Source organism: Centruroides sculpturatus, unplaced genomic scaffold, assembly GCF_000671375.1.
Source record: "Centruroides sculpturatus isolate CEXI.00-Female unplaced genomic scaffold, Cexi_2.0 scaffold1518, whole genome shotgun sequence".
Classification (NCBI taxonomy): Eukaryota; Metazoa; Arthropoda; class Arachnida; order Scorpiones; family Buthidae; genus Centruroides; species Centruroides sculpturatus.
The window spans coordinates 17750-43503 of NW_019385680.1; the positions used below are offsets into that span (position 1 = coordinate 17750).

Consider the following 25754-nt stretch of genomic DNA (forward strand, 5'->3'; position numbering starts at 1 on the left):
CACCACCAAGTTAGCATAGCTTATTCTTTAACAGCATTAAAATATTTTATACAATTTCTCACTTAGCAACGAGGAAGAGAGTTATTACGACTTCAAAATTTTGTGAACTAAATGAGCATTTTAAAAAAATACAAATAACTTTTCTAGTAACTTCATACTATATAATATTTTTGATATTAAAAACAGTTTTCTATTTCTTAAGATTTATTTCTTTTTATAAAAAAATAAAAATTTTAAGTACTGTAAAAAATTTATATAATTTTATTTTTAATTCCTGTTTTTTTTTTACTCAACAAGTTAAAATATATGTTTATATATATTTTAGCATATTTCAGTAAATTTATCTTTAAATTAAATATTATCTAACAAAGGCACATTAACAGCAATTGCAGATTTTACGGCACAAATATTTTATGCCTTTAAATACTTTTTATATAACAGCATTGGTTATAATAAACCAATTTATTTTGACATAGTTACTTGCATTGATTGGAAGAAATTAAATATTTTTTCTAAAATATTTAATAAAGATTCTTTCCTTTGATCCACTCCTCTTGTGCATATCTCTGTTTTTGGCACTGTTGGCATTTCTTTATAGTTCATAAAACATAATTGTTAACTAGTTTCTTCAGGATGTAGATGTACTTCTAACAAAATAAAGGCATTTTTTAATTAAATGAACAAAACTTTTGTTGATAGACATGAATTAATTTACCTGCTTTTTCTTCACATTTTGCACCCATCCAACCATTTATACAAGTACACTTTCCCATTTCTTTATCACAACTCCCACCATTCTGACATTCACAATGATGAGAACAATTGGGACCATATGTACCAGGTTTACATGCTATAATATAGAATTCTTATAAGAACATCTAATATAATTATAAATATTTAAAAAATAATACAAAATTATACAGGTTAAACAGTGTTGGCCAGTGAAGCCGGGAGGACACAAACATTTCCCAGTAACTGGATGACAAGGCAGACCTTCACAGTCACACATTCTTCTACATCCAGTTCCAAAAAATCCCATTTTACAACCTAAACAGTAAAATAAAAAAATTGTCTTAAAATCTGCAAATATAACTGATCAAACAGTCATTCATACTTAAAATATTTATTTAAAACATATAAATAACAAAACTTAAGTATGCTTATCTGCTTTTTTGAATATAAAAAGCAAAATATTTCTTAAATCTAACATTTTGATACCCCAAAAATGCTAGATTTAAGAAATTCATGAGTACCAAAACTGTTTTGACATATTGAATATTCTTAATAATTGTACAAAATAAAATATAGATATCATGCAGTTATTATTGAATTATTCATTAAATTGTTTTGTATTTTAATAATTTGCATCTTCATAAATAGAATAATTTAAAAAAAAAATTGAAAAATAAGATTTAAATAATTATACTCTAGTTAAAATATCATTTCATGCCATTTGAAACTGTCCAAAAATAATTTCAGACATTAATATTACTTGATATTGTCAAACAACCACCGGATTACATTGGCCTACTTTTCTGCAATTATATTTAATTAATTACTAAATAATTTGTGTAATGTTTGTTTGTTTACTTGATATCATTTCTGTAATGGTTTATGATTAACAAAGCACTTGATATCATTTTAAATTAAACAGTTTTATAGAAGTCAAATCTTTAAAAATAAAATTCTTTTCAAGATATTTTGAAAAGGTTATGGATGTGATATCAAGTGATGTCAATCACAACATGATATTACTTGACTATAGTTGATGTCAAAAGTTCAAAAATTGAAAACTATATAAAATACTTTTTTGATAGTCTCAGCTAGCATGTGACTATAGTATTTAATGGTGTGAGCTATTCATCATAGTAAACATTATTCTTTGTTTTTTAGTTGTTTTATAAAACTATATAAAACACTATAAAAGATGAAAATAGATAATACCATTTGATCAAATTTCTATAACTGGATTAAAGGATACTTAAAAATGATTGAAGTTTCTTCAACTTTCATTCTATCCATCTCATCCCAGCAAAGTAAATTTGAATTATGTTAAGCTCATAACTAAACATTATACTGTATTAATATTTATTTAAATATTAGTTTTCATATTGATTATGAATAACTGCAGATTTTAGTTTACCAATAATTTAGAATTGACTTGGAGTTAACCACCAATACAAGATTATTATTAAAAAGTATTTTTATAGAAAATAAACGTTTGAGGGTAGCCAGACATCTTTTATTTCAAAAGAGAATCCTTTATTTTAACCAAACTGTCTTTATCTTTCATTAAAACAAGAAAGGATGCAATCTGTACTTTATTTACATTTTTTGATGCTTGTACAGAATGCTCCTTGTATCATAATGACAGTTGCAGATTTTCACATAGGGGTATACATACCTATCCTTGCATAAATCAATACACTTCCCCACAGAAAGCTATGGTTAATCATTAAGTAATCTGAATTTGTAAAATTTTATAAACAACAAATTTCTTAAGAAACTCTTTTTAAATACAAATCCAATCCAAAGTGTTTTTTACTTTCCTGGAGTCGTTATATATATCAGAGGGAAAATATGGCAATTTGACAAAAAATGATCCCCCAAACTTTTACATCTTTTGACTCAGGAGACATTGAAATGTTGAGATATGCAAAAATATTCATGAGTTTTTCTGTATGTATGGATGTTTGTGTATGGGGGGAGCAAGATTTTGTTCACCCTATTTGAAGCTTAATAACTCCTGTGCTTTTTGTCAAAAATTTCTGAAATTTTGCACATACATTTTTTTATTAGAGGGATTGATGCTATTAAATTTTGGTCATTAAAGATTGAGCAGGTGGGGAGATAAAGGGATTTGTGTATATCTCCAGTAGGATTGGACTTAATGATGATTTTACTCATTATTAGTATGAGAGTAGAGTCTCTACTCTCAAAATTATGCTTTTTGCCATTTTATAATAATTAAAAATATTATATTTTATTATTAAAAACTTTTTATAATGGATTTAAACGTTGCTGGGAAAAGTTAAACAACTAGTTGCTGGACTTTTTTTGGAGTAAGGTTCTTTTAAGAAATTCGAATGCTTTTGAACATATTCCTATCAAAAGTCAATAATAGGAACATAAAATTTATTTTTTGTTATTAACTGATAAAACTAAATTATTTATTATAAAGTTACAAATGGAATAACATTCAACATAACTAATGGTATGAATCATAGAGTTAAAATTTTAGTAATTTCTTTCCTTTTATTTCTTGTTATTCAGTTAAGAATTACAATATTAAATGAAAAGAATTCTGATATTAAATGAAAGAATATAGATTTAATCAAAAATAGCAATCTTAAGATAGATAAAATAATATAATAAAATTGTAGTTTAAATGGATGTCCATTAAATAACAATTATCATTAGCTGCAATTATTATTTTCAAATATATTTTCTGGTAAAAATTTTTTAGAAAATGGTAGAGATATTCTTTTTTAGAATATTTACAAAAAATTCTCAAATAGACATTACTATAAAAGTGTCCTCAAACTTTATCTCTTTCACACATCATCAGGAAATAATGGTCTCATAGTAGAGTTGACCTTTCTTTAGAGACTTCTTGTTATCTCAATATGTAAAACATTAAAATCTTTCCTCTGGTGATGGCATATGTCATTAAAAATAATTAATTGTGCAATCATAAGAGGAAGTGGATGAGAAGAATCTAAAAGAAAAGTCAACTCTGCCATGAGACTGTAGTTTTCCAGTGTGTGAAAGGAACAAAGTTTGGGGACAGTTTTAAAGTATTGTCTGTTAGAAAATTTACAAGAAAATTCTAAGTTTGTACTTATTCTCCCAGTCATTTTTATCAAATATTCTTTCTTTTTTTTATTTAAGTGTATTTACAAATAATGAAACTAAATGTGATATAAAGAATTATATTGAAAAGATATTTCTTATTAGAATGTAACAGAATGCTGCACAGTTTTTTTAAAATATAACATTAATGTTTAATAGAATTATAGAATTTGAGCTTGAAGAAAATTCTTGATATAAATTTGGAGAACCTAACTAGATCTTCTGTCATGACATATTTGTAAACAAACAATACTATCTGTGTAAAGGCCTCAGGGAGTGCCATTAGATCAATATATACTGTACATCCCAAGGTCCAGAAGGTGTAGGAGATCAACGTAATGGATAAGATAATAGAAAAAAAGAGAATAAAGAGACCAGATAGAGATAGAGTCTCATACAAAGATAGTGTAAGAGGACTTCAGAAGTAACTTGACTCAGAAATAAGACTTAATCACTTTCTAAAAATGCCTTCATGTCCTTATATCAAAGTTTACATATAAATTAACATTGTATATAACAATTTTAATTTTTTATTGAATTTACAAAAATTGAAAATGATAAACATGTGTTTCAATCAAGAGTCAAATATATTTTTTCTTTCTAGCATTTGAAATTATGGTTTTGTATATGCTATATTTTACATATTTTATATTTATGTAAAATTTATCAGATTTGATTTCTCAATTAAAAAATTATAATCAATATTATAATCATATCATGTATTATATGTGTAGAATATACTTTCTACACATATAATACATGATATATTTAAAATTAAAAAATTAAAAATTAAAAATTAAAAATTTCTCAATTAAAAAATTATAATCAACTGATTGTTGATTATAATTTTTTAATTGAGAAATCAAATCTGATAAATTTTACATAAATATAAAATAACAATTTTTACTTTTATTTAATTACTAAATAACTTACCATATTGACATTTTGAGCCTTCAAATCCTGAAGGACAAATGCATTCTCCTGTATGTTTATCACATGTTCCATTATTTGAACAGTTACATTTTGAAGCACAAGAATGTCCAAACCATCCATCAGGACAATCTAAAATATCACTGGACTTAACAATCATGATAAACAGTAATTAAATTTGTAAGCAATTTGTTAAAAATGTTTTACCTTTTTCACATTTGCTACCTATAAATCCATCCAGACAATTGCAGCTTCCAGTTATTTTATCACAGCTATTGACATTATTACAATCACACTTAAATTGGCAATCTGGACCAAATGTACCTGTAGGACATTCTAAATAATAATAAATTTGAATTAATTTTCAATTATTATTATTACTGGCAATTTTAACTAAATTTTAAAATATTGATTTTTTTCCCCCTCATTTTTGGCTCTTTCTTCCCTTTGGGCACACAGTGTCTTTTTTTCCCTAGCTAATGTAGGTTAAACCAGACCCACAATGGGGCAGACAGCTGGTGAGGGATGGAGCCAGACATATCCAGAACAAACTACCTATGAAAAATTTCTGTTTGCCTGGATTTGATTTCCCAAGAGCAGTAAGCTGACATCTTAATTGCCTCAGCCATCCAGCTGAATAAGATTGATGATTAAATATAATGAAATATTTTTTTTACCTTCATCACAGTTTGATCCAGAATACCCAGGTGGACAGATACATTCTCCATTTGTAGGATTACAATGTCCTCGTACACAGTTGCATACATTATTGCAATTCTCACCATATAAACCTTCTTCACATTCTAAATCAATATAAAATTTATATTATATATTGTAAAAATTCAATATAACCAATTTATAGGTAAATATATAAATAATTTTTAAAAAATCTAAGCTTAACTATTTTTAGACCCATTTTTAAATCTCAAAAATTGTCCAGTTTGGGCTAGAAACAATATGGTCACTCTAGTCAGATCCAATTCTATACAGTATATTAAAAACTACAATCTTAAAATGTTAATAACTAATGTAATTAAACATGTCTTACTTTTATGACAATATTTTCCACTGAGTCCAGGGGGACACTTACACTGACCAGTAAGTGAATCACAGGAACCACCAGAACAAAAACATACTTTGTCACAGTTACGGCCATACTGATTAGGAGGACATTCTAAAAAAACATAATCATCCTTAATAGGCAATTTTTGTAAATGAAAACAATTATACAATACTTACTCTTCTCGCAAGTGGGTCCAAAAAATCCAGCAGAGCAATGACACTGTCCTGTTTCGGCATCGCATTCTGCACTATTTTCACAAGTACATTTCTTTAAACAATTAGGGCCATACAAACCGCGTTTACATGCTAAAATCAACAATATAAATGTTTAAATCTTTAAAGAAAATGTTCAATTTGATTGAAAACAAATTTACAAACTTTTATCACAGTTTTGACCCCAGAAACCAAGTTTACAGTAACACTTTCCATTTACTGGATTGCATAGTCTATCTGATGAGCAATTACAGTTTTTTTTGCATCCCTCTCCATATTTACCATTTGGACAAACTATGGAAAGTAATTATATATTAATAAACTGAATGATTTCTAATTGAATAAAATAAAACAAGACAAATACCTTTTTCACAGCTCTCACCATGTTTACCAGGAGGGCAATAACATTCTCCAGTTACGTGATGACAAGAATCGCCATCGGCACAATTGCAAATCTGACTACAGTTTTTACCAAAATAACCAGGATCACAGACTATTTCATAAATAAAATGTTAAGTATTACTATTGTTATTTTTGAACTTGAATAATTTAGATTATATAAAAATGAAGTCTCATTCATAAATATAATGCTCCATAAGTGTCATATTTAATCATATTTTTAATTTATTTAATTTAAAATGTATGATCTCCATCTCAAATTAGTAGTTTCATTAGTTGCCCCTGTACATCATACTTTCCTGCTAGCAATAGAGTCGTGTTGATCATCTATTTAATTCCGTTCTCGAGATTAAGGAAGGACAGACATACAGACGGAAGACAGTAGGAATTTATAGGTCTATAATTTCTTTAAATTGCAGCCCAAAAACTTTTTTTTTTTAATAATTTAAATTGTGTTTATTAAATTGTTTATTCAACATGCAAGATAAACTTCATTCTACTGCTGAAAAACAATCGAATCCAACATCAAAATACTCCTTGTGTTTTATATATAAGAACTATAAACCGATATATTATAATTATTAATATAATTTTATAAAAATGACATAAATGCAACCAACTTTCAGATATAACACATTCCTAAAGAAATGTACGAATGTCTGAATTTGGTGTACTAAAAGTAATTTGCTTTCAAAGTATTGCATTTTTAAATGTATTGATGCAAGCCAATTTAAAGGCATAAAAGCAGTAAATTTATAACATTTTAATAACCATATCCATTTTCATTTTCAATCGAAACAAATGATTTAAACAGAGATTTTCAGCATGACTAGTTCAGAATTTATATTTATTCGTAAATAACCAATTGAAATGTAATCTGTACAAGATCATTTTATGCTTGGATTAGATTGGTAGAATAAGGCAATGCAGCATATGTACAATCTGCCAAGAGTGATACTTCCCAGGAGGATTTTCTGTGGAAAACTGGACACGTGAAGAAAATCCGGAAAGCCACGTGGCCGGTCTGTTGATCAGGTGCCAACCCGGACAAGTGTTCAGTGGTTTTATCTAAAAAGAGATTAGCTGAATTCTTTATGGTGCTGAAGTTTTCATAAATTTCCATTCAAATTGCCTTTTCTTTGAGTGAAATTAGTAATCTCTCATCTCTTGTTGACGTATGAATATGCACTTATAGACCAAAATTGCTTGAGTGTTTTAAAAATTTTTCATTCTAAAAGAAGCAGTGTGAATTGAATTTACATTTGGAAGTTTCATAAATGTACGTAGTCACAAATTTCAATATTTCTTTTGTATAATATTCGGATTTGTTTCGCTCCTCGTGTTTCAGGCAATAGAGACATTTATTACTACAGAAGTAATGATTTGATCGAGATAATGTAAAATTATTTTAACATTCCTAATGAAAATTATGACTAGATTAACCCCTAAATAGGGGCCAGTTTCTCGTAGAAATTCCTTCCATGAGGCATCCACCCTTGGCATATCACTCTCGTGTTGCCTTGCCATATCCCATTAAACCAAAACCAAAATAATCAAAGAAAAGAAAATTTAATTAGCCTAAGTACGCGATTTTATCCACTCGGATATTACTAAAGGACTACACTTAGCCAATTAAATTAGCCGATTTTTCTTGCAACATCAGTCATAATTTGCATAAGTGAAAATGCCATTTGTAATAGTTTTTAACGTATTTACATAACACTTTTCCGAAAAGGGAGGTGTGAAAATTTCCACACATTTCCTTTGATTATACCGAGTATTCCAGAACAAGATGATTATTTAGTGTATTAAAATTCTTCGAGAAGTCAAACCACAGAATAGATGGTCTCTGTATTATTGTAATTCGATTAGAATTTCCGTTGGCTGATGGAGATACTAGATTTTGGTTCTCAATTGGCTCATTCGCTGCCTTAAGCTCATAAGGATCGAATCCGAGAAGCATTCGAATATCCAGGAGCGGATTTAACGAGTGCTCAGGATGCAACTGCATCCTTTTCTGGGGGTTTTCCTACGAGTAAAGCAGCTCACAGATATTAAAAATCTGTGTAAGACATACTGTTTCCTTCATTTCTGGATCTACTATTGTGGATTCCTAATGCACAAGTTCTCGGGTACAACGAGGTCGTTTTCTTTGGACTGAATAGTTCTCAATTCTTGTATTCGAATACTTCAATCTTTAGTTGAATTAATTCCTATTAAATCTAAGATTTTACTATAAAATAATGACATTTATCTGGTATAGTTTAAAGAATTTAAAAAATGATAAAACTTATTCAAGACATAAACCTGCCAAAAACGGAGAAAATTCGGTACGGCACGATTCCGGTTTACACAAGTTTTACTGTATTTTCAAATGCAGCTTTATTGCAGTGACTCTTAATTAATCGGCATTATTCATAATTTTAAATAAATATATTTTTAAAAATTGGCATTAAATACTGATAAAACTTAATGAACACCTTTGAAATTCCACATTATTATTATAGTAAACAAAAAACAGTAAAATTGTAAAAAAATATTTGTTTTTCTTTTACGTTTCTTTTTATTTCTCTTAAATGGATTTGTAAGCTTGAACATTTGTGGTATTATTAATATAAAATAATGAAAATTATACATTACCATCTTCACAATTATTTCCTTTAAATCCAGGTTTACAATAACAACTTCCGTTTGTACTATCACACTCTGCATCATTCAGGCAGGAACATAAATTATCACAGTTTTCACCATAAAATCCAACGGGACAAGCTATAAAATCAAGTTTGTTTTTGAGTTTTCTATTGATGAAAACTGTTCAAAACATGAGAACATTTTCAATTTTAATATATTTTCAATAATATTACTCACACAATTCACATTTTTCACCAAACCAACCAGGTAAACAATGGCAGGCACCAATTACAGGATCGCACTTGGCACCATTTTGACACAGGCATTTCTCTTGGCATTTTGCTCCAAAATAACCGGAAGGACAAGCTAAAAATCAATATTTCACAGTTAATTTTAAGGGTTTTTTTGTAAGAAATTTGGGAGAAAATTAAGTGAATTTACCCGATTTGCAATTAGGATCTATTATTCCTAAATCGCAGAGGCATTCACCGGTTTCTGGGTCACATTTTCCATTAGATATGCTACAGTTGCAATGGAGTCGACATTCCATGCCATGGTAGCCCATGGGACAGGGTCGTTCGCAGAAAGTACCTATCCAACCTGGTTTACACATACATGCACCACTTATATGGTCGCAAGAGGCACCATTCTCGCATTGGCATTCTCTTTCGCACTTCTCACCATATTTACCGGATGAACATTCTACAAAAATATGTAAATATTCCATGTTAGACATTTGTAATTGTGTACAGTTATTCAAATGTTCTTACCTTCTTCACAATCGCTCCCTTGCCATCCAGGTGGACAGATACATTGCCCTGTAACGGAATCGCAATCTCCACCGTTACTACATTGGCACTTAAACTGACAATAAGGACCCCATCGACTAGGACTACATGCTACAGTAAGAAAAATACTTATATTTTAAGGATAATTCCTATAATAAACCATTTATACAAGAGTGTTGCCTTCAGTCCATTGCATCAGTGAAGGCAATCATCTTGTATCGCAGCACCTACTAAAACCTGCTGCCATCTGGTGCCATGTTCGGTAACAATTATATCTTGATTGATTGATGTAACTTACCTTGATTGCAATGATAACCTGTCCATCCGGATGTGCATTTGCATCTTCCTGTTACAGAATTACATTCTGCGCCATTGTCGCATTGACATGGAGAGAGACAATCGCCATAAAATCCAGGAGGGCAATCTACGTGTAAGAAAATCTTTAATTTTTTGTGAAAAAAAAATGCATCTAAGTGGTGATTTTTCTCCATTTACTCACCCTTTTCGCATAACTTTCCATGAAAACCCGGTGGACATCTGCATTTGCCATTAACGGGATCGCAAACTCCATTCTGGCATAGACATGTTTTTAAGCAACTAGCACCAAATCTACCGGGAGGGCAAGCTTATGGACCAAAAAATGTACATTGTAATTTGTAAATTAAGTACAAAATACACACGAAAACTTTAAAAAACCCTTACTTTCTTTGCAATTTGCACCCATTTTGCCAGGTTGACATAAACAAGTTCCAGTTGTTGGATCGCATCCTCTCGGACCACAAGCGCAATTTAATAGACAATTTGATCCGTAAGTACCTTCAGGACACGCTATAATATATTTAAAACGAGTTTCATTATAAATTTCATTTGATATTTAGGTAAAATAAGCTAAAAATCCGTACCTAAATCGCAATCGGAACCCGTCATCCCAGGAGGACAATTTCTTAAACAGGCTCCCGTACTAGAATCGCAAGTCGTGTTGTAAGGACAATTACATATCCTACGACACCCGTGTCCCCATTGATTTCTAGGACATGGCCTTTCGCATTTCGTGCCCAAATATCCTGGTTTACACTCGCATTTTCCATTCTGTATCCATTTATTATTAAAAATTAATAATTCTATATTTAAAACATCGTTAAAAAAATCTGCAATTTTTCTTACTTTGGGGTTGCATTTTTTAGTGTGATTCTTAACACATTTACATTGCCCTCGACAGTTGGGTCCAAATGTATTTTCTGGACATTGAATGTTGCAATGAGGTCCGAATAATCCAGGATTACACTCACAATATCCGAATACTTTATGACAATGCCCACTGGAGCACAAATGAGGACAGGGTTTATCGCAATTTTCTCCATATTTACCTGAAAATTTGTGAAAATTTTCAAAATTTTTAGTGTAAACATCGAGTTTTATTGTAAAAAAATCATACCAGGAGGACATCCATTTTCACAATTCTTTCCTTGTATGCCCGGTGGACAGTAGCATTCTCCAGTAACTGAGTCACAAGTACCTCCATTCTGACAAGTACAGACGTAATTACATCCTTCTCCATATGTTCCCTTATAAAGAAATAATGAAAGAAAGTCATTAAGTGATTGAAAAATACATTATTGACGAGAATACTTGCAGGAAATGAACATCCAGAGCTAAATATACCATAGAAAACTTCTGTCAAGCTTAAAATAGTTAAAAATCACAATGAATTTAAGCACTAATTTAAACTCTTACTCCTAACACAAAAGTAGCGTTATATCAAATTTAAACAATATACTGGTAAAGCTGTGTTTAAAATGATTTTATACAGTTAATTATCAATTTTCACGTAACAGTAAATTACATCTACAGGTTATCCACACGTAAAGTGATACGTAATTAGACTTTATAAGGTATTAAATTAGTAAATTAAGTAGAAAATTAAACATGTTCTAGCTATAAATATGATATATATATAATAAAAAATAGTAATATCTTACCTCAGGACATGTTTCGTTACAGATAACTCCATGAAAACCTGGCAAACACTTGCATTCTGTTGCTCGATAATTGCACTTTGAACCATTCTGACAATCATTACATGTTAAGGAACAATCAGGACCAAATGTACCTCTTATACAAGCTTAAAAAACGGTAAAACAGATAAATAAATATTTCTAAAAAAAAATCAAATATTTTATAAACTAGAAGGATTATTTACTCAAATAATAATAAAGTGTTCCGGGACTGTTTCTATACATTGTAGTTAATTAAAAATAAATAGGGATGTTGTATTATGAAAAACCTTAAGTATCGTAACACAAGACGCATTCTGCAACTAATCTCTGCAGTGAATACTTACTGTGACGAATCTCGGGTCCTTCTAGTGCCAAATATTGACTGAATTCTTGGTCCAATAACGGTACAACTGTAGGTGGAGTAGTCTGGAATCTAATACGTGGAATGAATGGTGGACTCGGTAAATCACCACGTACTGGACCAATTTCGTTAAGGGATCCTGTTAAAAGTTTAAAATATTTAAATATAAAGATTAATTTATTATTATTTTTAATTATAAAATAATTTTCTTTTTCAATTTACCTATCTGTTCACAGCTTCTTCTATCATCTAACAGCCTATAATTTTCTACACAATTACATTTAAAGGATCCCGGTACGTTTTCACAGATTTGCTCGCATCCACCGTTGTTTCTTTGACATTCGTCGATATCTTTAAATTTTTTTTTTTTAAATTACATTTTAAAGCATATTTTAGCTGTGTTTTTTTAAAAAAGTTAATATAAAAAAATGTAGTTAATAGGTTATAAAACAGTGAAGCTAAGAGAGTGGAGACTGGTTAACTTCATTGCCCTCTATATAAATAACCTTTCATCTGTTTGTTTCGTGTGGACTTTTTGTGTAAAACACGAAAAAGAAATCATCTAAGAACATAAAAAAGAACATTAAATATAACTCGGTTGGGTTCATGTTGTTTTTTTACGTTTAAAATAAGGGCTTATTTTCTTTCCTCTGACGATCCCCTTTGTTCCATTTGACCTCTATCACGATGTTTTATGCCCTGTAAAAGTTTACTGTAAACACTGTTTATATTCAAATCTCACATAAATGTCTATAACAATGCTTTACTAATTCTAGAATTAACATTTTCTACTTTATTTACTTCCTGTAATATAGTTTAATCTCTTTTCTGCGTAGTTTCTAGTACAAAAGTTTAGTGGAATTGTAAAAGAAAAATGTACTAAATTATTGAATAGCACGCAAAAACTAGAGTAAAATTGTAAGAATTTAATATATATAAGAAAATTATAGTAGGAAATTGGTAATATTTAGTGGAAAATTGAAAGAAAATAGGAGAAATTTAATAGGTATAATTCAGTTAAAATAGTGGATAGAAAATGGAAAAAAATATAAAAGAAAGTAATGGAGTTATGGTGTAAATTTATTTAATAAAATATCAGAAATATTAAAAATACAATTAACAAGAATATAAAGTATATTCTAGTAAGTAACAGAATTCGGAATTTTAATAAAGAAAAAGTCAATAAAAAAATTTCAAGTTTAATTATAAAATTACAAAAATAACAGACAGAAGGTAGAAAGTAATAAGAAAAAAACAAAATTACGTTAAGTTTATGTGCTGTTTATATAATTACAAACAGCAATAAACCTTTGTTAAATTGATAAACCTTCATAAACTACATCGTCTATAAACACGCAGAGAACTAATTAAAGAGAGAAAAAACAAAGATTTATTGTTCGTTTTATGAAAAGAAACATCTTTGTATATGAATACGAAAAGAATGCGGAAGATAATCGTCAATACAAAGGAATACATTCTGTCAATACTTTACATTAAAGTCACGTTAAACTACAGAAATTTAATGAAAGAATGATAATTGAATGCTGGATATTTGCCAAAGCTCGATTTTAATTAAAGTCGAAAATAATAATGTGAAAACCTTGAGACAAAATAAAACTTACCATCGCAACTGCATCCATTCCTGTTTAATTTATAACCAAATCTGCACGCGCAGGAATAACCACCTGGAGTATTGGTACAGCTTTGTGTACAACAAGCAACGTCCTCTTCACACTCGTCTAAATCTATAAATATTTAATGAGTGAGAAAGTGTTTAAAGCTGTAAAAATCCGTTCTAGAACATTAAGAACAATATTAAAAACCTTTGCAATGTTTTCCATCTGTGTCCAATTGGTAACCGTGACGGCAGGAACAAACCGGACCTCCTGGACCGTGTCTACAAATCTGATCACAGCCTCCATTCTTATCAGCACACGAGTTAATTACTTCCATATCTATTCCTAATTATCGTAAAGATAAAAATCTCTCTCATCTCATCTTCCTCATCAGATTAAATATCTTTTTTGGACAGTTTAAATACTCACGAAAGCACGAGTGTCCATCGTTACCCAAATGATAAGGTGGATGACACATACACGCGTATGATCCGGGTGTATTGTGGCATATATGACCACACGGACTAAAGTTAGAACATTCGTCGATATCTACAATTAAAATATACACAATTATAGTAAAAAATATGCGATAACAACGAATTTTTTAATACGTTCTTTGTTAGAAACATCTTTAATTATGGGAGATAATCTGGATTCTGAGCTATTTATAAATCGGAATTTGGATGTTTCGTCTAGCAAAAAAGGAGGTTAGAACAGTAAATGAGGCTGAGAGAATTTTCAAAAGATTCAGAATATGTTTTAGAATACAAAAAATAAAAAAAAAAATAAGAAACAGGAAAAGAAAGATGAAAATTGTGTAAGATAATCGCATCTCAGACAACAATAAAGCTAGAATCTCACTAAAGTTTTAACATTTAAAGCAATTTGAGAGCATAAAATTCACCAAAAGTCATTTAAAAATTGTTTATAAGTGTCTAAAAATACAATTTTCCAAGTTAGAAAGTATTAGATAAAAATCAATTTAGTACAAAGAAACTTGAAGAACGATCCACAGTTTGAAATTTGATTTAGGAAAATAAAATTGAAGAGAAAGAGAATAAATTTAATGCTATTTACTCTGTACAGATTTATCTATTTTTTCGCTTTTCTAATTAAGAAAAACCTCTTATCTTTGTTTAATTATCCTAAACGATAACTTTGTACAAATTACATTTAAGTGAATTGAGATGATCAATCTTGAAAAAAACATACTTTTATCCTATTTTTATTTTATTTTTATAAAAACAATTTTAAGAATTGGATTTATATATATACATTATTTTTTTATATATATACTAATAAGCTTAAACTGATAAATATAGAGAAAAATTAATCAGATAAAAGATCCAACGGCTTCCAGATTAAAGAAAGTCAAATTGGATAGATGCCAGATATAAAGTAATACTTCAACAGGGTTTTTGAGATAAACAAGAAAGAAAAATGATCATTTTAATCATATTTTAAATCATAATTAATTTTTCAAATTGGTAAAACTCTCATCCTGTTGATAATTAAGTAACATTCTTCTTTAAAGTTAAATCTTGAAATAAACTGAATAAGAATTCAATTGATTAAATGTTTAAATATATATATTTTTTCTCAATTATAATTAAATTGATACATTTAAAATTAATTTTTAAGCAATTAAATTAATTTTTATACATAATTAACTAAATATATTTTTTAATTTAATTTTCTAAACTTTCTTAAATGCATCTTCTCCATAGAAAAAAAAATTGCTTTTAAATAAACGAAAACTGATTTAATAAAATTATTAACGTAATAATTATAATTAAGTTTCTATATTTGTGTAATTAAATCTAAAATTTAATTATTATTTAATTATATAATAAAGGTATTAAGGCAACTTATGAATATTAATTTATTATAAGACATTTAAGATAAAGTTGCTATTACTAGAAAATAATTCAATATCTAGCATTTGAATTATAATATTTTTAAACAATTTAATTTGATATTTAAAACAATTATAACAATTCGANTATTTTGAATTATGTTCATAATTTATTTTATGGTATCGGTTAAATCATTTGAATTTGCTTTACTGAATTTCGAATCTCGTGTTTAAAATAAATAAAAATTCTATATTTTAACACGTTTTAATTAATTAAATTGCTTAAAATATTATCGTTAAGCTTAAAAGAAGCTCGAAAAGCGTAGAGAGAGAACACGTAAAGACGGCTTCACCTCGCGACAACGGAACTAAGCGGGAAAGCCGAACTATCAACAAGTGATTTGTTAATTAAAACTTTATTTTAAAATTTACCTTCGCAAGTTTTCTTATCGGGGCCAACTTCGTAACCTTCAAAACAACGGCACACGGCTTTACCACCAACTGATTCGCATTTATGAGAGCATCCTCCATTATCGTGGGCACATTCATTAAGTTCTGAAGGAGAATATAATACGTTATCGTGTATAGGGCTTGTAGGGACTGCATTATATACAGATTCTTCTAAAACTGGTGAAGACAGGAGTATACCCATGCTACAGCAGATTTCTAGTGAGTACTACGATGTAACAGTGTTTTATTGATTTAAAACAGAACGATATCATTCGCTGAGTAAAGTGAAACATCCTTATCAGTTCCACTTAAATTTTCTCTCTCATTGGATGATATTTTCACTTTACTTATTTAATTATTAAAATAAATTAATTAATCTTTAATTTATTTATCATTAATTACCTTTTACCTAATGTTATAATTAAGATAAATATTAATTAAAATTTTTAAATTGTAATTTATGAATTCAAATCTAAATTTCTACATCTCGTAGGAGGATTTTTATTAATTATTAATTTATTATTTTAAAAATCTATTTTTAAGAATTATATATTTTTCTAAACGTTAGATATTAAATATTTAAACGGTTTATTTTTAGAAAATTTTACTTCTAGAATAATTATAAGCGAGTAAAATATTAATATCAGAGCTTTTAAAGTCGTAAATTATAATCAACGTTTATAATAACTACATTTATAAGCTGCTTATGTAAAGAAATGACATTCACTGTCTAACTAATGGCTCTTGCTGGAAAGATAATTTAACTTATACTTGATATTTTTAAAGCTATAAAAAAATTTAATATTTTTACATTAAATAAGAAATTCTTTTCTGGTTTTATACGAAGAACAGCTTGAACTTTTTTAATTAATATAGTAAATTAGTCTCATACCTTCACACGATTTTCTATCATTTTTTAATTTATAACCTTCTTTGCATCTACAACGGACTCGACCTTGATTCTCTTCACATATATGTTCACAATCTCCATTGTTGACTTGACAGCGACTAACGTCTAAAATAATATGAAGATTGGCTTCAGAAAAATATAAATAAATCGGAAAATATCTTATCTAATAATAAAAAAATGTAAATATTAAAAAAAATAAATGTGCCATTTAAAAAAAGGTAACTTTTTATAAAGGTTATGAGGAGAAAAAGGTCGATTTACCAATGCATGTCTTCCCATCAAAATGCAATTTTTGTCCTCGTTTACATTCACATGTGTATCCTCCATCATGATTACGACATCTGTGTTGACAGCCGCCGTTATACGTTAAACATTCGTTGATATCTTATCAAAATATGTATATTTTTTTAATNATTATTTTGTAAACATTCGTTTACATCTAAACACAAATTAAACGTTGTTAAATTAATTTTAAATATAATTAAACATAAAATATTACTTAAATTAATATGTTTAAAAGATCATCTTCAGTTAACGTCCTTCAAAATTTAATAATTTCACTTTTGTTCTATTGTTTACAGGACTCCTGTCGTCATGATTGATGTAGTAAAGTAAAATATCAACTTATTTCTTTCAATTCTTCAAACGAATTTACTTTAAAATAATATTAATTTATATTATCTCCCGCAGATTATTGAATTATATTTTGTTATCGTTATCATCAGAAGCTTAAAATAATTTATTAATTTTCTGTAAATTATATTTTAGTGTCAAATTGTAAATCATGATTAGTACGAATTTGATATATTGTTCGTTTTTTTTTACTATTAAAGAAGTAAATAACTCATCAACAAGAATTTAACGTGAAATGGGAGCTCACTTAATTAAAATTATGATGTAATACAGATTGAATTGCATCTTCTCCTGGCTTTTTGGGATGTTAAAACTCATTTAAAACACAAAAACTTTATCATTTCTTTAATATTTTTGAGTTTAGAAAGTGATTTTCTATGTGATTATTATTTGTTTAGCTCCATTTTATTGCAGTTCATCACGATAGAAAAATATACTTTACAACAAAAGTTGAGTAAAGAAAAATATATATATTTTCTTTTCTTTTTTTCTTTTTTTCTAGAAGATATGAATCATAAAGAGTGATATACTTTTCTTCAAAGTAACGCATTCCACACTATTATAAAAATATATCATCAAAAAGTAGATATTAAGAGAACATCATTGACTAAAACTGGCTTTTGGCCAAACTGTCCAAAAAACCACACCCAATCTTTCTTTGCACCAACCTATATATACATACACACATATATAAAGTCGAGTATATTTATCTCAAGTAAATCTCATGATGACAGGTGATGTAAAATCGGTCATTAAAATGATGATAGCTCGGTTAATATCTTAATTTAATGCTATATAAATGTGATTAGAGAGGACCACCACTAATCGAAAAAAAAAGATTTATTTTTATAAAAATTCTCATCAAATATTTATTTATTTTCTTAAAGAAATATTGTAAATAGTGTACAAAGGTCGAATTTTTCTGGTAACGTGTCACGTCTGTTACCTGGTTTTTATGAGTTAATAAATAAATATATATATAAAAAAATAATCTGGAGAGGGACATATCTTATCATATTTTTCGACATATGAAAAAAAATGGAAGGGAGTTAGACAGACAACCATTAAAATGCCATTACTAAGATCTAAAGGTGAGATAAGGACATCAATTGCTTCTTGGAGCACTTTTCTTAAGGTTTTCTAAATTTCTGTAATTTAATATTACAAAGAAACGATATATTCGTACTTGTAGATAATAAATTTAGCTAAATTTAAGCGTAGTATTTTAAAAAATAAACGATTTAGGCACGTCTTTGTTCAAGAATGTGAGACAAATAGGACTTTGGATACGCATTACTCGCTGTTTTCCAAAAGTATTTCTAGCTAAATAAGCATCTAACAGGGTAAAAATATGTTTAAACGTAAATAAAAACCATGAATGAATTAAATTTACATAAGTGAACACGTGTTTAACCGAGAAAATTGAGTAATTCTAGCTATAATTATCGCTGCACTTTGATGCTGTTTTGTAACTTAAAAAAAAGTATTTTAAGAATGTTTATTTAAAATATTTACTAGAATTTTAAGACATTTATTTTACTTTAAAATATATATTTTTTAAATTAACATCCTTACCAACGCAAGTTCGTCCATCAGCTGATAACTGATATCCTGGTCCACAAACGCAATAATAGCTACCAATTATGTTTCGACATTCGTGATGGCATCCACCATTATTTTGTAAACATTCGTTTACATCTAAACACAAATTAAACGTTGTTAAATTAATTTTAAATATAATTAAACATAAAATATTACTTAAATTAATATGTTTAAAAGATCATCTTCAGTTAACGTCCTTCAAAATTTAATAATTTCACTTTTGTTCTATTGTTTACAGGACTCCTGTCGTCATGATTGATGTAGTAAAGTAAAATATCAACTTATTTCTTTCAATTCTTCAAACGAATTTACTTTAAAATAATATTAATTTATATTATCTCCCGCAGATTATTGAATTATATTTTGTTATCGTTATCATCAGAAGCTTAAAATAATTTATTAATTTTCTGTAAATTATATTTTAGTGTCAAATTGTAAATCATGATTAGTACGAATTTGATATATTGTTCGTTTTTTTTTACTATTAAAGAAGTAAATAACTCATCAACAAGAATTTAACGTGAAATGGGAGCTCACTTAATTAAAATTATGATGTAATACAGATTGAATTGCATCTTCTCCTGGCTTTTTGGGATGTTAAAACTCATTTAAAACACAAAAACTTTATCATTTCTTTAATATTTTTGAGTTTAGAAAGTGATTTTCTATGTGGATTTATTTGATCTTGAAAGTAAATTCACGTAAAAAAATAATTTAAAATGTTATGCTTACATCTAAATTGAGCTCTAATTAACTTAAGAATGTATCTTGAATCGTATCTGATTCTAAATATAAGATTTTATTATAGGCATTGCGAATCGAGGCACGTTCTCAATGCTGGTCGATCCCATTTCAGGCTAGAACCACACGTAGTAGGCCTGATTTTAGTCTGCTTATAGCCTACACGTGCTCGAGCCTCCAATTAATTATAAATATAATAAAATTTTCTAAAATATTTATAAGAATTTTTAAGTAAGTACTGTTTGATCATTGACATCCGAGCAATAAATTTAGTAGTTAATAACATTAAAATCTCTCTCTAACTTAAAATATATATATATTTTTATATAAAAGTTATGACTATTTAGAATTTAAAAATTTCCTTTTTTAAGTACGTAAAATTTATGATCCTGGAGTAAAAATGAAAGAGGAAAATCCAAGTCTATCCTCCTGAAAGATAAACTTTAGTGTTTATATATTTTATTCATGAACAAATTTAATTATTCCTTTCATCTGATAATTTGTTAAAGGGGGGAAAAAAGAAACATCAAGTTCCGTTCGGTATCGAGAATTTTAGTATCGTGTTTGTTTTGGCAACATCACATAAGATTTGTACTTCAATCATTTCTATCATCTAACGTCCAAATTCTTCTCTAAATAAACTAGAAGCTTTGAACTTGGCATGAAGAATAGCATTTTCGTAATATTATTTTTCTGTTTACAAAAATCAAAACATCCGTTTTCACTTCAGTCCACTTTAATTATTAGAAATAAACAATATAAATCGAACGATATACTAATAAAAAAATTATATTATAATTCCTTCGTGTATTGCTCGTACTTTATATAAATGCCATCTGTTAAAACAATAATTTTGAACATACAGAATCTTAATAAATGTTAATATAATATAAAATATTATATTAACAAATATTCTTCGTTTCTAGATTTAAATAAACAGTAGAATTACACGATTTATTTAAATATAGTGTTGCAAAGTACTTGTTAATTCAGAGTATAATACATCTATAACTAAATAACTAGCTTAGAATATTAATATATTATATATAAGTTAATTTGTAAGACATATTAGAAAGTTCACTTACCATATTGACATCTTGGACCATGATAGCCAGAAGGACAAACACAAACATTCGATCTTCCTACGCATCTTCCTCCATTAAAACAAATTCCACCATTACATTGAGCTATCAGAGTAAATAATAATAATAAAATCACCGAAACGATGGGAAATTCGGACATTTTTTCCACTTTAAATAAAATATTTTACAATTTTACAACGATTTTAAAGTCCAGATGTGATTAGAAATAGCATCCATGTNTTTTACTATTAAAGAAGTAAATAACTCATCAACAAGAATTTAACGTGAAATGGGAGCTCACTTAATTAAAATTATGATGTAATACAGATTGAATTGCATCTTCTCCTGGCTTTTTGGGATGTTAAACTCGTTTAAAACACAAAAACTTTATCATTTCTTTAATATTTTTGAGTTTAGAAAGTGATTTTCTATGTGGATTTATTTGATCTTGAAAGTAAATTCACGTAAAAAAATAATTTAAAATGTTATGCTTACATCTAAATTGAGCTCTAATTAACTTAAGAATGTATCTTGAATCGTATCTGATTCTAAATATAAGATTTTATTATAGGCATTGCGAATCGAGGCACGTTCTCAATGCTGGTCGATCCCATTTCAGGCTAGAACCACACGTAGTAGGCCTGATTTTAGTCTGCTTATAGCCTACACGTGCTCGAGCCTCCAATTAATTATAAATATAATAAAATTTTCTAAAATATTTATAAGAATTTTTAAGTAAGTACTGTTTGATCATTGACATCCGAGCAATAAATTTAGTAGTTAATAACATTAAAATCTCTCTCTAACTTAAAATATATATATATTTTTATATAAAAGTTATGACTATTTAGAATTTAAAAATTTCCTTTTTTAAGTACGTAAAATTTATGATCCTGGAGTAAAAATGAAAGAGGAAAATCCAAGTCTATCCTCCTGAAAGATAAACTTTAGTGTTTATATATTTTATTCATGAACAAATTTAATTATTCCTTTCATCTGATAATTTGTTAAAGGGGGGAAAAAAGAAACATCAAGTTCCGTTCGGTATCGAGAATTTTAGTATCGTGTTTGTTTTGGCAACATCACATAAGATTTGTACTTCAATCATTTCTATCATCTAACGTCCAAATTCTTCTCTAAATAAACTAGAAGCTTTGAACTTGGCATGAAGAATAGCATTTTCGTAATATTATTTTTCTGTTTACAAAAATCAAAACATCCGTTTTCACTTCAGTCCACTTTAATTATTAGAAATAAACAATATAAATCGAACGATATACTAATAAAAAAATTATATTATAATTCCTTCGTGTATTGCTCGTACTTTATATAAATGCCATCTGTTAAAACAATAATTTTGAACATACAGAATCTTAATAAATGTTAATATAATATAAAATATTATATTAACAAATATTCTTCGTTTCTAGATTTAAATAAACAGTAGAATTACACGATTTATTTAAATATAGTGTTGCAAAGTACTTGTTAATTCAGAGTATAATACATCTATAACTAAATAACTAGCTTAGAATATTAATATATTATATATAAGTTAATTTGTAAGACATATTAGAAAGTTCACTTACCATATTGACATCTTGGACCATGATAGCCAGAAGGACAAACACAAACATTCGATCTTCCTACGCATCTTCCTCCATTAAAACAAATTCCACCATTACATTGAGCTATCAGAGTAAATAATAATAATAAAATCACCGAAACGATGGGAAATTCGGACATTTTTTCCACTTTAAATAAAATATTTTACAATTTTACAACGATTTTAAAGTCCAGATGTGATTAGAAATAGCATCCATGTGATGAGTATTATATAAATTTATTTTGTATAAATAAATGTAATTAGTTTAAAACTATGTTTTAAATTTGAATTTATAGTTATATATTGTTAACTGTTAGATATTTATACAGTTCTAAAGTTAGTTGCAATTGGTTTAAACTAGTGTGACGTCGATACTAACGTCACATATTCCCGGAACCGAACTTTCATTGACAAATAGCATGCCGATCTCTTTAAATAATGTAAATAACTTTTGCCAAATAAAACATGTTTAGGGAAGTCCTTGAATAGTTTAAATTTATTTATTTATTTTTAGTCGATCTTTTCCTTTGGGAATTTCAAAATTCGTTTAAAAAATTAATATAATAATGTATATATAAGCGTTACTTCCTACGCAATTAGTAAATTGTTTCTTTAGTATCATGTTTAAACTGATATCGCAATTACAAACATATGGCACTTGCTTGGCATTTATATGGAAGAATAATGAGTGATGTCATGCAAAAAAGTCGAAGNTCCTGGAGTAAAAATGAAAGAGGAAAATCCAAGTCTATCCTCCTGAAAGATAAACTTTAGTGTTTATATATTTTATTCATGAACAAATTTAATTATTCCTTTCATCTGATAATTTGTTAAAGGGGGGAAAAAAGAAACATCAAGTTCCGTTCGGTATCGAGAATTTTAGTATCGTGTTTGTTTTGGCAACATCACATAAGATTTGTACTTCAATCATTTCTATCATCTAACGTCCAAATTCTTCTCTAAATAAACTAGAAGCTTTGAACTTGGCATGAAGAATAGCATTTTCGTAATATTATTTTTCTGTTTACAAAAATCAAAACATCCGTTTTCACTTCAGTCCACTTTAATTATTAGAAATAAACAATATAAATCGAACGATATACTAATAAAAAAATTATATTATAATTCCTTCGTGTATTGCTCGTACTTTATATAAATGCCATCTCTTCAAACAATAATTTTGAACATACAGAATCTTAATAAATGTTAATATAATATAAAATATTATATTAACAAATATTCTTCGTTTCTAGATTTAAATAAACAGTAGAATTACACGATTTATTTAAATATAGTGTTGCAAAGTACTTGTTAATTCAGAGTATAATACATCTATAACTAAATAACTAGCTTAGAATATTAATATATTATATATAAGTTAATTTGTAAGACATATTAGAAAGTTCACTTACCATATTGACATCTTGGACCATGATAGCCAGAAGGACAAACACAAACATTCGATCTTCCTACGCATCTTCCTCCATTAAAACAAATTCCACCATTACATTGAGCTATCAGAGTAAATAATAATAATAAAATCACCGAAACGATGGGAAATTCGGACATTTTTTCCACTTTAAATAAAATATTTTACAATTTTACAACGATTTTAAAGTCCAGATGTGATTAGAAATAGCATCCATGTGATGAGTATTATATAAATTTATTTTGTATAAATAAATGTAATTAGTTTAAAACTATGTTTTAAATTTGAATTTATAGTTATATATTGTTAACTGTTAGATATTTATACAGTTCTAAAGTTAGTTGCAATTGGTTTAAACTAGTGTGACGTCGATACTAACGTCACATATTCCCGGAACCGAACTTTCATTGACAAATAGCATGCCGATCTCTTTAAATAATGTAAATAACTTTTGCCAAATAAAACATGTTTAGGGAAGTCCTTGAATAGTTTAAATTTATTTATTTATTTTTAGTCGATCTTTTCCTTTGGGAATTTCAAAATTCGTTTAAAAAATTAATATAATAATGTATATATAAGCGTTACTTCCTACGCAATTAGTAAATTGTTTCTTTAGTATCATGTTTAAACTGATATCGCAATTACAAACATATGGCACTTGCTTGGCATTTATATGGAAGAATAATGAGTGATGTCATGCAAAAAAATCGAAGGAAATGGGATTATTTCGAGCTAAAAATGAGCATTGATTCGTTGGAAAATTAAAAGAAATCGAGGTTTTAATACGATTTTAAATCATAAAATAATTATAAGAATTTGTAGGAAATTTAACACTTAAAAAAATCTGTCAAAATGTAAAATTCGTTCATAAATATTATCTAAAATAGAAACTTTAACGTCATTTTAAACAGTGAAATAATTATAATAATTTATAATAAAATTGAAAAGTGATTTATTAAAATCTTAATATAATAAATAACATAATAATTATTAAAAAATTATCATCTAAAATATACATTTTTACATCATTTTTAAATAGTAAAATTGAAAATATGTTCGTAAAAAATTAAAATAAAATATAGCTTTAAATAATAAAATAATTATAAAAATTGACGTAAATAACTTGACGTAATTTAAATAGTAAAAAAAATTATGAATGAGTCATTCATATAAAATCTTTGAAATCGATTATTTTTTGATAAGTTTCATTCATAAATTATGAAATTGACAATTTTTAAAGTAAAATTTCGAACGAAAAAGTTGTATCATCCGATATAAACATAAAAATCACAATAATNAATATATATATAATAAATTATTTATATTGTATAAAAATATATATTTAATATAATTGCATTTCGTTTCGTATTATGTAACAGTGTAGTTGATTAAAACGCATTTTAAAAGCAATAAATCTTTTAATTCTTATGAATAAAATATGATATGGATATATTTGTTAAAAAGAAAATTGTTTATAATATAAACACAAACAAAGATTTATTTCGTGCTAAATTTAGAATGCTAAAAATAAAAACGTGTAATGTTGGCTTGTCAAGTGGTCCAGGTGGTGGAATGGGGACAAAATTCGATGCATAAT

The 25754-nt window shown here is 27.5% G+C and overlaps 1 protein-coding gene across 2 annotated transcripts; it reads right to left on the bottom strand.

Moving 5' to 3' along the window:
• Window positions 1-279: 279 nt before the first annotated feature.
• Window positions 280-24438, bottom strand: LOC111641142 (multiple epidermal growth factor-like domains protein 6). 2 transcript variants are annotated; one of them, XM_023387266.1, is made up of 32 exons: window positions 24375-24432; window positions 21126-21359; window positions 19273-19395; window positions 17326-17448; window positions 17047-17169; window positions 16137-16259; window positions 14279-14398; window positions 14057-14194; window positions 13856-13978; window positions 12456-12584; window positions 12217-12372; window positions 11855-11997; window positions 11311-11440; window positions 11040-11242; window positions 10778-10964; window positions 10578-10703; window positions 10375-10500; window positions 10174-10299; window positions 9858-9986; window positions 9529-9789; window positions 9325-9453; window positions 9097-9225; window positions 6422-6550; window positions 6223-6351; window positions 6022-6150; window positions 5831-5956; window positions 5460-5585; window positions 4990-5118; window positions 4786-4914; window positions 922-1047; window positions 716-850; window positions 280-647 (listed from the first exon to the last, which is right to left on the bottom strand). In XM_023387266.1, exons 2-32 carry the CDS (start codon window positions 21280-21282, stop codon window positions 616-618), a joined length of 4194 nt encoding a protein of 1397 aa, XP_023243034.1. In that variant the 5' UTR covers window positions 21283-21359; window positions 24375-24432; the 3' UTR covers window positions 280-615. The 2 variants fall into 2 exon arrangements, with proteins under 2 accessions (XP_023243034.1, XP_023243035.1); XM_023387267.1 differs by lacking the exon at window positions 21126-21359 and having other exon boundaries at window positions 24141-24438.
• Window positions 24439-25754: the final 1316 nt, after the last annotated feature.